At 51.1% G+C, this 15,258-nt stretch overlaps 1 protein-coding gene across 1 annotated transcript in view; it reads left to right on the top strand.

Moving 5' to 3' along the window:
- LOC134535198 (alkylglycerol monooxygenase-like) overlaps positions 1-15,258 on the top strand; it is a 46,480-nt gene that overhangs the window by 23,472 nt on the left and 7,750 nt on the right. The window contains exons 2-6 of the mRNA XM_063374222.1: positions 691-818; positions 8,805-8,956; positions 9,611-9,714; positions 11,171-11,333; positions 14,567-14,712. Coding sequence (XP_063230292.1) covers positions 691-818; positions 8,805-8,956; positions 9,611-9,714; positions 11,171-11,333; positions 14,567-14,712 — 693 coding nt within the window. The remainder of the gene's footprint in view (positions 1-690; positions 819-8,804; positions 8,957-9,610; positions 9,715-11,170; positions 11,334-14,566; positions 14,713-15,258) is intronic.

Below are 15,258 nucleotides of genomic sequence, written 5' to 3'. Positions count from 1 at the left end.
AAAATTTTTCTCAAAATTAAAGTATTAATTACAGAAATTAAATATGTTTTAACAGTTAAATTACATAATCAGGTGAGATTCTGATAAAATCGACGTTTTCGAAAAATTCAATTAAGTAATTAGCTACTCTTTTTTTTTATTTATTATCAGAAGAAACATTATTATTTTTTTCCATTTTCCAATAAAATAATACGTTTGTAACAAATCAAATATATTGAAACAGTTACAAGGTAGTAGCAGGCCGGCCACTCGTTCCGAAACTACCGGGAATTCCTGGTACTTTCGATATAGTAAAACAACCGGGAATTTAAAATCTATTCCCGGTTCTTTCGGTACTCTCGGGACTCCACATCGACAGAACAATATTTCGTTTTTACTGCGCGCTAAGGTTACTTCCATGTGACTCTCTCCTATGGCGAGGCGACCATGAGGGCTCTCAGTCCAGTCGGTGTGCAGACTGTCGTGTGTGTGCGCCTGTGGGTGTCAAGCCAGTACTCTTACATAGCGATATCTTTCTCTTTTAAGTGCCAGCTCCTGGCACCTCTTTGTAGCTCCTTGTAGCTCCTGACTGCTCCCGGCAGCTCTTGACAGCTCCTGGAAGCTCCTGACAGCTCCTGACAGCTCCTTGTAGCTCCTGACAGCTCCTGGCAGCTCCTGGCAGCTCCTGACAGCTCCTGCCCGTGGTTGCAGGCGTGGCCGTACCTGCTCGCCTTCCTGCTGGTGGAGAACGCGCTGCTGTGGCTGGAGGGACAGCCCACGCTGCGACTCAACGACGGGGTCACCTCGCTGTCCCACGGCGTGCTGCACCAGTGCGGCAGGTCAGTTCCCGGCGGCCGGCCGCCTTCTGCCCCTCACAGTTGTCCCTGTTGTCCATGCCTGACTACCAGCAACAAACATGAACCAATCATCTTTACCCCATTCATTGAACAACGTACAACTCTCGGCCTCGTTTCACCGCTTACCCCCTTTTCCTATCTGTCAGTGATACTCACGTGGGCATTAAACTGAAAAAATAAGAATGGTTATAAAATTAACTTTACCGGGTAAAAAAAAATGTAAATTTTAAGGAACCTGTAAGAAATGCATTCATCAGCTGTAAAAAAAAATACATTATTTGAATTTAAAATATGTTAAACGACGATGGGTTGTTATGTACAGCAGTGTTTCGATTGTAGTTGCTTTGCTTCTCAAGGTGAAGATTGCACCGACGTTTCGGTCGACCTTACAGTCGCCATCTTTAGGTAGCGAAACCCTGCGATCCTTATTACATCGCTGTATTTGTTGTTAGCTATGATGAAATGTTAGCCAATGAATTTGTGAAAAATACTACACTTTTTTACCGCTAAATTTGTGTTTTGAATTCATCCATAACTGTGATCGCAGTGTGAGCTGATGGCGTGAATAATAATAACCGCAGAGTGGTGCTAGCGGCGCCTGCACAAGAGGTGAGTCTATACTCGCTGTACACGCAAGTCGAGCGGGTGGACTACACGCTGATAGGCAGGCGCACATCACGTTTTGACTGGCTCGCGACAGATATTTTTTGGGGTGGTTGGAGAGCGAGGGGGGATGGAGGAAATATAAACAGGAAGACACCATCTTGATTTTAATATTCTTTATGCCATAGCAATTTGTTTCCGTTTTATCTTGAAACTTTACCTACATTAGGGCAGAGAACACATTGTTCAACTAGTACTGTCTACCGACAGTAGTAATCATTCTCAGAAATAATTAATATTTATAAATATGTACCAGTGTTTTCACTCGGGAATCTATTTTTACCACACATTTACTATTCACTTTAGGTGCTCCATTTAATAATTTTCTACGCTTTTAAGAAACCAAATGTTCGAAACCACAGGATACAAATTTGTTACGGCTTGAAACCGTTGGAACAAAGTCAGCATCTTTAATTTTATATATCTCCCCCTTAAGCTTACAATTCAAATTTTTTCCGTGATTCATCCTATCGCGATACGACAGAATGACCAATACAATCAGCCTGAATTATTTTATTCGTGCATGATATGCTGTTAGTGTAAATTACCGGAAGCATTAATATACTATTATTACGTCAGTTCTTGTTGTAATGCACCAAATACAAACAGTAACTGACTTCATCTGTTATTGATCTATACAATTCAGTTTCACAGAACTAATGGCATTGAACACATTTTCCTACTATGCTACCAGCAAATTAGCAACCATAACAGACGTCTCGCTAAATGTCAGCTATTCTTGTGGTGGGTTGGTGGTCGGAGGGGGAGGGTGATAAGAGGGTAGAGGCATAGCAGATGCGCAACAGAATGGGTAGAGCTCGCCCTGAAAACATAACCCCACGAGCTTTGAAGATGTGATGCGCGGATGTTCTGTTAAAGTGCTAGCACGTCCTGCTAAATAAATAGGAACCTTCACAATTTCACGTCTAAGTTTGCCACCAGTTCGAGCATGGAACTTCTGATATTTTTTTTTTTCAATATTGGATTGAACAGGAACTAGAAACCAGTTACAAACATCTGTCTGTCTGAGGAATTTATTTATTTAATTCTAACTACTGATCTCTTTAACAGTGTCAGAGATTGCGTTTTATAAACCCTTCGACGTGTTAACTGCTTGAGGTTTCAAAGTGACATCTGTTTACTTTTTTTGTGTGTGTGTGAAAATTGCCACAATCGTACATTTCCAGTCTTTGTACATGCAAACATCGCGGTAGAAATCTTACAAACAGTGTAATCACGAATTACGCCTTCTCCTTCTTTTCTACGCCATAAAATGGTGGACGTAACAGCTGCCAGTCCCATGTATGATTGTCGACAGTTGAGACTACACGTGACTTCAGTGACTTGAGCGTAGGGGCCACGTGGCCTCTGAAGTAGCAGCTGTTTTCGCCCTTAGTACTCTATCTTCTACACACAGAACAATTTATCTGGCTCTTGTTTCTTTTTGACGTGACAACGTCTAATAAATCGATGAACGCCTGCTGCACGCACGAAAAAGTGTCCCGTTACGCACATTGTCCCGTTACACTGTGTCTCGTTACGCTCATTGTACGCTTGCGCCGCATCTATCTCTCTTCCACTCGATTGGAACAACCATCGATTTTACTTTTTCGAGGCACATTAAACTTGAAACACTCCCATTCGTTTCCAACTTTTCCTATCATCGTCCTATCAACAGAATAACACAGATTGGAAGAAGTTAAATAACAAACATGTATAAATGTTATAGTTAAAATAATCTGTTCGTTAAAGTAATAAACATATTTGAATTAATGAGTGCAAATAAAAGTAAATTTATCAATTAAATTGTAGATTTCATTTCAATCCTTCTTTGTATCCATACAAAATAGTGATAATTCAATAAAAATTATTCAATTTTATTTATAAAAGTATGGAATCATTTCATCAATGTTTTGTTATGACGTTGTCACGTTAAACTATCGTTCGTAAACCGACTTTACAGACAACCAATTTGTTTGTACACACGTATATTTTCTTCCATTGCAGAACAATCTTGCAGGGATAGTGCCCTCGGTGTAATCCGCCTGTTCGTGTGGCGGCAGGCAACCCGGTAAACACTATTGCGTGGCGGTGTTCCGTACGTGCAAGGGGCTGCGACAATTCGATTCTTCTTTCTGATTGTAGACAGAGATAAAGTTTAGGGAGACTAGAAAACGTAATGTGATAATATTCGGTTCTTAAGTTCTTGCAGAAATTTTACTTTAACAGTAACAAAATTCATTTCATAACTTATTTTTAATAGCTTTTGACGACTATTTAGCACATTTTATGTAAAAGCGAAATAAACGCTATAAGATACTTTTCTCTAATCTTATCTTCCTTTATGTTACTTTCTATAACAGTTACAATTTCAAAAACAAATCATAGTATTCTTTCTTGTAAGCGGTAATTATTTTTAATACATAGGCTACAGTTGTATCCAAATATACAAAAATTTATACAAATCTCATATTTCAAAAACCTTGTAAAACATTTTTGTGTAGCAAATATTTACTAGAATTATGTATACTTTTAAGATTGATTAAAATTTATAATTTCTACCAACGGTTTATAAAAAACCATTGTAATCTTAAATCTAAAGTTGGTATTACACTCTCGGTTCCTCGGTAGCTGGTGGTTGTCGAGGAGCAGCGAGAGTGGAGTGGAGTGGAGTGGAGTGGAGTGGAGTGGAGTGGACGGTATGGTTCTCGCCGCCGAGGTCACGAGACTGGAGCCGGTCTCAGCAGTCCTCGGACAGCGCCCTCCGCCCCGGGCCTGGCCTCCAGAGATGCCGTGGCCAGTGGTTTATAATCCATGAAATAATCGACCGATAGCAAAAGTGGCCACGGCCGAGGCGACTAAGTGACGAGAAGGCGAGGTGGTTAGCTGGTGAGCTGGCAAAATCACTAATTAGCTTATTGAAGAGATTGTGAAGTGGCGAGGTGGCTAAGTGACGAGGTTGAGAGGTGGTGAGATGGCAGAGTGACGAGGTAAGCAGGTAGTAAATTAGTTAAGTACGAAATGGTGATATGGCTAAGTGACGAGGTGGTGATATGGCTAACTTACGACGCAGACGAGGAAGTGAAATGGTGAGGTGGTGAGATAACTAAGTGAAGATGCAGGCGAAGTAGTGAGATGGCTAAGTGTAGAGGTGGTGAGATGGCTAAGTGACGAGGTGGTGAGATGGTAGAGTGCCGAGGTGGTGAGATGACCGAGTGACGAGGTATGAGATGGCTAAGTGAAGATACAGGCGAGGTGGTGAGATGGCTAAGTGAAGTTACAGGCGAGGTGGTGAGATGGCAGAGTGGCAGAGTGGCGAGGTGGAGAGATGACAGAGTGATGAGGTGGTGAGATGGCTAAGTGTAGGGGTGGTGAAATGGCTAAGTGATGAGGTGGAGAAATGGCTAAGTGAAGATCCAGGCGAGGTGGTGAGATGGCAGAGTGATGAGGTGGTGAGATGGCTAAGTGTAGAGGTGGTGAGATGACAGACAGAATGACGAGGTGGTGAGATGGCTAAGTTAAGATCCGGGCGAGGTGGTGAGATGGCAGAGTGGCGAGGTGGAGAGATGGCAGAGTGATGAGGTGGTGAGATGGCAGAGTGTAGAGGTGGTGAGATGGCAGAGTGATGAAATGGTGAGATGGCCAAGTGGCGAGGTGGTGAGATGGCCAAGTGGCGAGGTGGTGAGATGGCCAAGTGGCGAGGTGGTGAGATGGCAGAGTGTAGAGGTGGTGAGATGGCCAAGTGGCGAGGTGGTGAGATGGCCAAGTGGCGAGGTGGTGAGATGGCAGAGTGTAGAGGTGGTGAGATGGCAGAGTGTAGAGGTGGTGAGATGGCAGAGTGTAGAGGTGGTGAGATGGCAGAGTGTAGAGGTGGTGAGATGGCAGAGTGATGAGGTGGTGAGATGGCAGAGTGTAGAGGTGGTGAGATGGCCGAGTGTAGAGGTGGTGAGATGGCCGAGTGTAGAGGTGGTGAGATGGCCGAGTGGCGAGGTGGTGAGATGGCCGAGTGGCGAGGTGGTGAGATGGCCGAGTGGCGAGGTGGTGAGATGGCCGAGTGGCGAGGTGGTGAGATGGCCGAGTGGCGAGGTGGTGAGATGGCAGAGTGTAGAGGTGGTGAGATGGCAGAGTGTAGAGGTGGTGAGATGGCAGAGTGTAGAGGTGGTGAGATGGCAGAGTGTAGAGGTGGTGAGATGGCAGAGTGTAGAGGTGGTGAGATGGCAGAGTGATGAGGTGGTGAGATGGCAGAGTTTAGAGGTGGTGAGATGGCAGAGTGTAGAGGTGGTGAGATGGCAGAGTGTAGAGGTGGTGAGATGGCCGAGTGTAGAGGTGGTGAGATGGCCGAGTGTAGAGGTGGTGAGATGGCCGAGTGTAGAGGTGGTGAGATGGCCGAGTGATGAGGTGGTGAGATGGCAGAGTGTAGAGGTGGTGAGATGGCAGAGTGTAGAGGTGGTGAGATGGCAGAGTGATGAGGTGGTGAGATGGCAGAGTGTAGAGGTGGTGAGATGGCAGAGTGTAGAGGTGGTGAGATGGCAGAGTGTAGAGGTGGTGAGATGGCAGAGTGGCGAGGTGGTGAGATGGCCGAGTGGCGAGGTGGTGAGATGGCAGAGTGTAGAGGTGGTGAGATGGCAGAGTGTAGAGGTGGTGAGATGGCCGAGTGTAGAGGTGGTGAGATGGCCGAGTGTAGAGGTGGTGAGATGGCCGAGTGTAGAGGTGGTGAGATGGCCGAGTGTAGAGGTGGTGAGATGGCCGAGTGTAGAGGTGGTGAGATGGCCGAGTGTAGAGGTGGTGAGATGGCCGAGTGTAGAGGTGGTGAGATGGCCGAGTGTAGAGGTGGTGAGATGGCCGAGTGTAGAGGTGGTGAGATGGCCGAGTGTAGAGGTGGTGAGATGGCCGAGTGTAGAGGTGGTGAGATGGCCGAGTGTAGAGGTGGTGAGATGGCCGAGTGTAGAGGTGGTGAGATGGCAGAGTGTAGAGGTGGTGAGATGGCAGAGTGTAGAGGTGGTGAGATGGCCGAGTGTAGAGGTGGTGAGATGGCCGAGTGTAGAGGTGGTGAGATGGCCGAGTGTAGAGGTGGTGAGATGGCCGAGTGTAGAGGTGGTGAGATGGCCGAGTGTAGAGGTGGTGAGATGGCCGAGTGTAGAGGTGGTGAGATGGCCGAGTGTAGAGGTGGTGAGATGGCCGAGTGTAGAGGTGGTGAGATGGCCGAGTGTAGAGGTGGTGAGATGGCCGAGTGTAGAGGTGGTGAGATGGCCGAGTGTAGAGGTGGTGAGATGGCCGAGTGTAGAGGTGGTGAGATGGCCGAGTGTAGAGGTGGTGAGATGGCCGAGTGTAGAGGTGGTGAGATGGCCGAGTTTAGAGGTGGTGAGATGGCAGAGTGTAGAGGTGGTGAGATGGCCGAGTGTAGAGGTGGTGAGATGGCCGAGTGTAGAGGTGGTGAGATGGCCTTGTGTAGAGGTGGTGAGATGGCCGAGTGTAGAGGTGGTGAGATGGCCGAGTGTAGAGGTGGTGAGATGGCCGAGTGTAGAGGTGGTGAGATGGCCGAGTTTAGAGGTGGTGAGATGGCCGAGTGTAGAGGTGGTGAGATGGCCGAGTGTAGAGGTGGTGAGATGGCCGAGTGTAGAGGTGGTGAGATGGCCGAGTGTAGAGGTGGTGAGATGGCCGAGTGTAGAGGTGGTGAGATGGCCGAGTGTAGAGGTGGTGAGATGGCCGAGTGTAAAGGTGGTGAGATGGCCGAGTTTAGAGGTGGTGAGATGGCCGAGTGTAGAGGTGGTGAGATGGCCGAGTGTAGAGGTGGTGAGATGGCCGAGTGTAGAGGTGGTGAGATGGCCGAGTGTAGAGGTGGTGAGATGGCCGAGTGTAGAGGTGGTGAGATGGCCGAGTGTAGAGGTGGTGAGATGGCCGAGTGTAGAGGTGGTGAGATGGCCGAGTGTAGAGGTGGTGAGATGGCCGAGTTTAGAGGTGGTGAGATGGCCGAGTGTAGAGGTGGTGAGATGGCCGAGTGTAGAGGTGGTGAGATGGCCGAGTGTAGAGGTGGTGAGATGGCCGAGTGTAGAGGTGGTGAGATGGCCGAGTGTAGAGGTGGTGAGATGGCCGAGTGTAGAGGTGGTGAGATGGCCGAGTGTAGAGGTGGTGAGATGGCCGAGTGTAGAGGTGGTGAGATGGCCGAGTGTAGAGGTGGTGAGATGGCCGAGTGTAGAGGTGGTGAGATGGCCGAGTGTAGAGGTGGTGAGATGGCCGAGTTTAGAGGTGGTGAGATGGCCGAGTTTAGAGGTGGTGAGATGGCAGAGTGTAGAGGTGGTGAGATGGCAGAGTGTAGAGGTGGTGAGATGGCCGAGTGTAGAGGTGGTGAGATGGCCGAGTGTAGAGGTGGTGAGATGGCCGAGTGTAGAGGTGGTGAGATGGCCGAGTGTAGAGGTGGTGAGATGGCCGAGTGTAGAGGTGGTGAGATGGCCGAGTGTAGAGGTGGTGAGATGGCCGAGTGTAGAGGTGGTGAGATGGCCGAGTGTAGAGGTGGTGAGATGGCCGAGTTTAGAGGTGGTGAGATGGCCGAGTGTAGATGTGGTGAGATGGCCGAGTGTAGAGGTGGTGAGATGGCCGAGTGTAGAGGTGGTGAGATGGCCGAGTGTAGAGGTGGTGAGATGGCCGAGTGTAGAGGTGGTGAGATGGCCGAGTGTAGAGGTGGTGAGATGGCCGAGTGTAGAGGTGGTGAGATGGCCGAGTGTAGAGGTGGTGAGATGGCCGAGTGTAGAGGTGGTGAGATGGCCGAGTGTAGAGGTGGTGAGATGGCCGAGTGTAGAGGTGGTGAGATGGCCGAGTGTAGAGGTGGTGAGATGGCCGAGTGTAGAGGTGGTGAGATGGCCGAGTGTAGAGGTGGTGAGATGGCCGAGTTTAGAGGTGGTGAGATGGCAGAGTGTAGAGGTGGTGAGATGGCCGAGTGTAGAGGTGGTGAGATGGCCGAGTGTAGAGGTGGTGAGATGGCCGAGTGTAGAGGTGGTGAGATGGCCGAGTGTAGAGGTGGTGAGATGGCCGAGTGTAGAGGTGGTGAGATGGCCGAGTGTAGAGGTGGTGAGATGGCCGAGTGTAGAGGTGGTGAGATGGCAGAGTGTAGAGGTGGTGAGATGGCCGAGTGTAGAGGTGGTGAGATGGCCGAGTGTAGAGGTGGTGAGATGGCCGAGTGTAGAGGTGGTGAGATGGCCGAGTGTAGAGGTGGTGAGATGGCCGAGTGTAGAGGTGGTGAGATGGCCGAGTGTAGAGGTGGTGAGATGGCAGAGAGGCGAGGTGGTGAGACGCGCGTGGCTGGTGCAGGCTGGTGTTCCGAGGGGCGGAGAGCGCCGCCTACATGTACATCCACAAGCACTGGCGCCTGGCGGACATGGCCTGGGACTCGCCCTGCACCTGGTACCTGGCTGCCCTGGGGGTCGACTTCTGCTACTACTGGGTGCACCGCGCCTGCCACGGTGAGCCTGCAGCCTCGGCTACACTGGCCGAGTCCACCAGCTACTAACACACACAGCTCATTACATCCAGGTTTTCATTTTTAAAATCACGTTTTGTTATTTGTTTGGATAAGAACACGTTTTAAAAAGAAAATTGAATACATTTGGAAAAGTTATAAAATACAATCCACGCTTAGAATATTAGTTTATCTTTTACCTTCCTCTAGGATGCCTCAACATGATGGGCAGAAACAAATTATATAAAGATTTCCAGGAAGCAAAATTGCAGTTTCCTGTTACATTCCTATAATTTTTTTTTTAAAACGCCCATTCCACAAGCTTCCTAACAGCAATTTTTTTTTAATGGAACTTAAATTCCACATAAAAACAGTCTGCAGAGTCCAAGGTGGCCGGAAAACCCTTCCAGTATCATCTGTTTCATGGGCTTACGTGATCATGGGTCGATGGGCCTACACCCAGTAGATAAATACCCAATCTATGCACTGAATACTACCCAACTAACACTGGTTGACCGTTGGCCGCTGGCGTGAGCCAATGTAAGGAAAGGTACTCGCTACTGTGATTGTCACTCCCTGTCCACCCCTACCCCGCTCCTGCCGGCTGCCGGGTGGTGGGTGGTGGGAGCACGGGCCGAGGTTGGCAACCCTGTTGCAGAGGTGCACATCCTGTGGGCGCAGCACCAGGTGCACCACAGCTCGGAGGAGTTCAACCTGGCCGTGGGACTGCGCCAGTCCGTGCTGCAGGAGTGGTGCGGCTTCGTGAGTAGTCCTTCCACACATCTGTGGTCCTTCCTTCCTCGTAGCTGTGGTCCTTCCTCGTAGCTGTAGTCCTTCCTCGTAGTTGAAGTCCTTCCTTGTAGCTGTAGTCCTTACTCGTGGCTGCTGTTGCCCTTCCTTGTAACTGTAGTGCTTTCTTGTAACTGTAGTCCTTTCTTGTAATTGTAGTTCTTTCTTGTAACTGTAGTGCTTTCTTGTAACTGTAGTCCTTTCTTGTAATTGTAGTCCTTTCTTGTAACTGTAGTCCTTTCTTGTAATTGTAGTTCTTTCTTGTAACTGTAGTGCTTTCTTGTAACTGTAGTCCTTTCTTGTAATTGTAGTCCTTTCTTGTAACTGTAGTCCTTTCTTGTAACTGTAGTCCTTTCTTGTAACTGTAGTCCTTTCTTGTAACTGTAGTCCTTTCTTGTAATTGTAGTCCTTTCTTGTAACTGTAGTCCTTTCTTGTAATTGTAGTCCTTTCTTGTAACTGTAGTCCTTTCTTGTAACTGTAGTCCTTTCTTGTAACTGTAGTCCTTTCTTGTAACTGTAGTCCTTTCTTGTAACTGTAGTCCTTTCTTGTAACTGTAGTCCTTTCTTGTAACTGTAGTCCTTTCTTGTAACTGTAGTCCTTTCTTGTAACTGTAGTCCTTTCTTGTAACTGTAGTCCTTTCTTGTAACTGTAGTCCTTCATTGTAACCGAGCTGAACTAATGAACATTTCCGCATGCAGCCGTGGGTATGCAAGCCACATGATGGTATTACAGTAAAAGAGCATGTCATTATTATGCCAAAATGTATTTGTTTGTTAAGAGAAATTATACAGGGCTTATTTCAGAATACTTAATTTAATATGATGGAATTCCCACATGAGATATTAGAGATTGTGAACGAGGAATGTGACGATGAAAGAGCTCTAAGGGGAAAAGCATGTGTTGAAACGGGAGCACCCCGAAGAAACTCCCCAGCTCACAGCAACGTCAGCCACCTTTCCCACCATGTATCGGAATCCTGATAGTCTTGGTGGAATTTGAATGTTCTGACTACTTATTGTTAATAATTGGCACGTTGGTAATTTTTTTTTATTACAAAGAACCAACCCATATTTAATGACAAACTTTGTTCTAATTTTGACATATTTAGTGATAGTGAGAAGGTTCGAGACTTATTAAGGTGTATATATTTATTTACACCAATGACATATGTGGGACTTTAAACCCAGAACCCCTCGCTCCGAGAGCCGACGTGAATCCCTCTGTGGTCCGGAGATCTGTCACCAAGTCACGGTGGCAGCACTGTTGCAGAGACCCCAGAACTCAGTCCTGGTTTCCTGAGCTCACCACCAGACACCGGCAGATGCTAGGAGGGCCTGGTGGGGGGAGTTGCTTGCTAGACAGTTGACTGTTCGAAGTCCGTGGGCAGAGGGTTCGCTAGGATACAGGCCCGGTCTGGCGTGCCCGCAGGTGTTCTACCTGCCGCTGGCGCTGTTCGTGCCCCCGGCTCACTTCCTCACGCACCAGCAGTTCAACCTGCTCTACCAGTTCTGGCTGCACACCAAGGTGGTCCGGAGCCTGGGCCCGCTCGAGTGGGTGTTCAACACCCCGCAGCACCACCGCGTGCACCACGGTGAGTCCACCCCTGCCCGGCGAACCCTCGAAGGAGCGAGCCTCTCCCCTCCGCTACTCTCCCTGGGGCTAGCCCCTCCTCCCCCACCCTCCCCATGGGGCTATCCCCTCCTCCCCCACCCTCACCCTGGGGCTATCCCCTCCTCCCCCACCCTCACCCTGGGGCTATCCCCTCCTCCCCCACCCTCCCCATGGGGCTAGCCCCTCCTCCCCCACCCTCACCCTGGGGCTATCCCCTCCTCCCCCACCCTCCCCATGGGGCTATCCCCTCCTCCCCCACCCTCCCCATGGGGCTAGCCCCTCCTCCCCCACCCTCACCCTGGGGCTATCCCCTCCTCCCCCACCCTCCCCATGGGGCTAGCCCCTCCTCCCCCACCCTCACCCTGGGGCTATCCCCTCCCCCCCACCCTCCCCATGGGGCTAGCCCCTCCTCCCCCACCAACCCCATGGGACTAGCCCCTCCTCCCCCACCCTCCCCATGGGACTAGCCCCTCCTCCCCCACCCTCCCCAGGAGGCTAGCCCCTCCTCCCCCACCCTCACCCTGGGGCTATCCCCTCCTCCCCCACCCTCCCCATGGGGCTAGCCCCTCCTACCCCACCCTCCCCATCGGGCTAGCCCCTCCTCCCCCACCCTCCCCATGGGGCTATCCCATCCTCCCCCACCCTCCCCATGGGGCTAGCCCCTCCTCCCCCACCCTCACCATGGGCCTATCCCCTCCTCCCCCACCCACCCCATGGGGCTTTCCCCTCCTCCCCCACCCTCCCCATGGGGCTAGCCTATCCTCCCCCACCCTCACCATGGGGCTAGCCCCTTCTCCCCCACCCTTCCAATGGGGCTATCCCCTCCTCCCCCACCCTCCCCAGGAGGCTAGCCCCTCCTCCCCCACCCTCACCCTGGGGCTATCCCCTCCTCCCCCACCCTCCCCATGGGGCTAGCCCCTCCTACCCCACCCTCACCCTGGGGCTATCCCCTCCTCCCCCACCCTCACCATGGGGCTATCCCCTCCTCCCCCACCCTCACCATGGGGCTATCCCCTCCTCCCCCACCCTCCCCATGGGGCTAGCCCCTCCCCTTTCTGGAGCTAGTCCTGCTCCTCCACTCCTCCACCATGGGGCTAGTCCCTCCTCCCCCACCCTCCCCATGGGGCTAGCCCCTTCTCCCCCACCCTTCCAATGGGGCTATCCCCTCCTCCCCCACCCTCAGTCTGGGACTATCCCCTCCTCCCCCACCCTCCCCATGGGGCTAGCCCCTCCTCCCCCACCCTCACCCTGGGGCTATCCCCTCCTCCCCCACCCTCCCCATGGGGCTAGCCCCTCCTCCCCCACCCTCCCCATGGGGCTAGCCCCTCCTCCCCTACCCTCCCCATGGGGCTAGCCTATCCTCCCCCACCCTCCCCATGGGGCTAGCCCCTTCTCCCCCACCCTCCCCATGGGGCTATCCCCTCCTCCCCCACCCTCCCCAGGAGGCTAGCCCCTCCTCCCCCACCCTCACCCTGGGGCTATCCCCTCCTCCCCCACCCTCCCCATGGGGCTAGCCCCTCCTCCCCCACCCTCACCCTGGGGCTATCTCCTCCTCCCCCACCCTCACCCTGGGGCTATCTCCTCCTCCCCCACCCTCCCCATGGGGCTAGCCCCTCCTCCCCCCACCCTCACCCTGGGGCTATCTCCTCCTCCCCCACCCTCCCCATGGGGCTAGCCCCTCCTCCCCCACCCTCACCCTGGGGCTATCTCCTCCTCCCCCACCCTCCCCATGGGGCTAGCCCCTCCCCTTTCTGGAGCTAGTCCTGCTCCTCCACTCCTCCACCATGGGGCTATCCCCTCCTCCCCCACCCTCACCCTGGGGCTATCCCCTCCTCCCCCACCCTCCCCATGGGGCTAGCCCCTCCTTCCCCACCCTGGGGCTATCCCCTCCTCCCCCACCCTCCCCATGGGGCTATCCCCTCCTCCCCCACCCTCCCCATGGGGCTAGCCCCTCCCCTTTCTGGAGCTAGTCCTGCTCCTCCACTCCTCCACCATGGGGCTATCCCCTCCTCCCTCACCCTCCCCATGGGGCTAGCCCGTCCCTTTTCTGGAGCTAGTCCTGCTCCTCCCTCACCCTCCCCATGGGACTAGCCACTCCTCCCCCCACCCTCCCCATGGGACTAGCCCCTCCTCCCCTCACCCTCCCCATGGGACTAGCCACCCCTCCCCCACCCTCCCCATGGGGCTAGCCCCTCCTCCCCCACCCTCCCCATGGTACTAGCCCCTCCTCCCCCACCCTCCCCATGGGACTAGCCACCCCTCCCCCACGGGACTAGCCTCTCCTCCCCCACTCTCCACCATGGGACTATCCCCTCCTCCCCCACCAACCCCATGGGACTAGCCCCTCCTCCCCCACCCTCCCCATGGGACTATCCCCTCCTCCCCCACCAACCCCATGGGACTAGCCCCTCCTCCCCCACCCTCCCCATGGGGCTAGCCCCTCCTCCCCCTCCCTCCCCATGGGACTAGCCCCTCCTCCCCCACCAACCCCATGGGACTAGCCACCCCTCCCCCACCCTCCCCATGGGGCTAGCCCCTCCTCCCCCACCCTCCCCATGGTACTAGCCCCTCCTCCCCCACCCTCCCATGGGACTAGCCCCTCCTCCCCCACCAACCCCATGGGACTATCCCCTCCCCCCTCCATGCAATAGTAATGAAACACTCTTTGACTCTTACCAGAGTAGCTGCATTAACACAAACGAAACACTCATTACAAAAGTTTCATTATCTGAATATTTAATTCCTCAATCAATATAAACAAGTGTTATGACACTAATAAGGGTTAAAACAATTTAAAAAAAATACTAAACTATTGAAATATATTAAAAAATTTAACTTATACCAAATACCATGAAAAACTTTTCAGTGGGGCCTATACATTAATTTTATTCCTTGTATTGTCTAAAATAGTGTACAAACTGTGTGGTGAGTTAAAACTGTAAATATTTTTGTGCCAGTTGGGTTCACTTTCCTTATTTTAATTAGTTATTTAATTATATCATTCCTGGTCACTAGGGACAAGATCGTAGCACAAGATGATGTCTCAAAAGATGGAATAAAAACTTATGTACGAGTGGTGAATAGAGTGTCAAATACGGTAGCTAAACAGTATAACACTAGCAGGGCTTCAAATACCTGTGAAGACACAGAGAAGGAACCACTGCAGAGTTGCCAGGAGTCAGTGTTGCCAATCCTGTGCGTGGGTGCTCGCAGGCTGCAACCTCAGCTATCTCGACAAGAACTACGGGGGCGTCCTCATCATCTGGGACCGCATGTTCGGCACCTTCGCCCAGGAGAAGGATGATATCATCTACGGGCTGGTGTACAACCAGCCGTCCTTCAACCCCCTCTTCCTGCAGGTACTGGCGAGACTTCTTTTCTTGGCTTGGGCTTAGTGTCTCTTCGGGAGGTCATCGAAGTGGGAACACAGTTCAAAACAACCAGGGACGGAATAAGCCCTGTTCCACGGTGACAGTGGCAACCCTACACTCTGCAGCGCCCCAATATTTTTTTTTTTGAGAGGCATGGGAGGTTGGAATAGCCCTCAGGGATAAAATAGTTCGAGAATCCCTCCCCTGAAAAATCAGGGAAAATGTGAAGAAAAAAAGCGCTTTAAACAAATATTTTCAGTCAACCAGCAACTTAAATCTCGTCAATGGTTTTGCTAATTCATGTTAAGATATTCTGATAACCTTCCCTAATAAATAATACACAGGTTGGTTTTATAAAAGCTAAATTACAGCGAAATTGAGTCTTTGTATGAGAAATCAAAATCTTTTAAAAAGATTTTCTAAAACGAAATGATGAAAACTCATTTGAAATCTAAATTTATTGACCAGCACTTTGAGTTACATGCTTATAACTAAAAATATTTTTTTTTCTCCATTAATTTCCATATTTTTCGC

The sequence above is a fragment of the Bacillus rossius genome, chromosome 8 (genome assembly GCF_032445375.1).
Source record: "Bacillus rossius redtenbacheri isolate Brsri chromosome 8, Brsri_v3, whole genome shotgun sequence".
Lineage (NCBI taxonomy): Eukaryota > Metazoa > Arthropoda > Insecta > Phasmatodea > Bacillidae > Bacillus > Bacillus rossius.
Note: the sequence above shows the minus strand (reverse complement) of the source record. Positions and strands in the feature narration are given on the sequence as shown.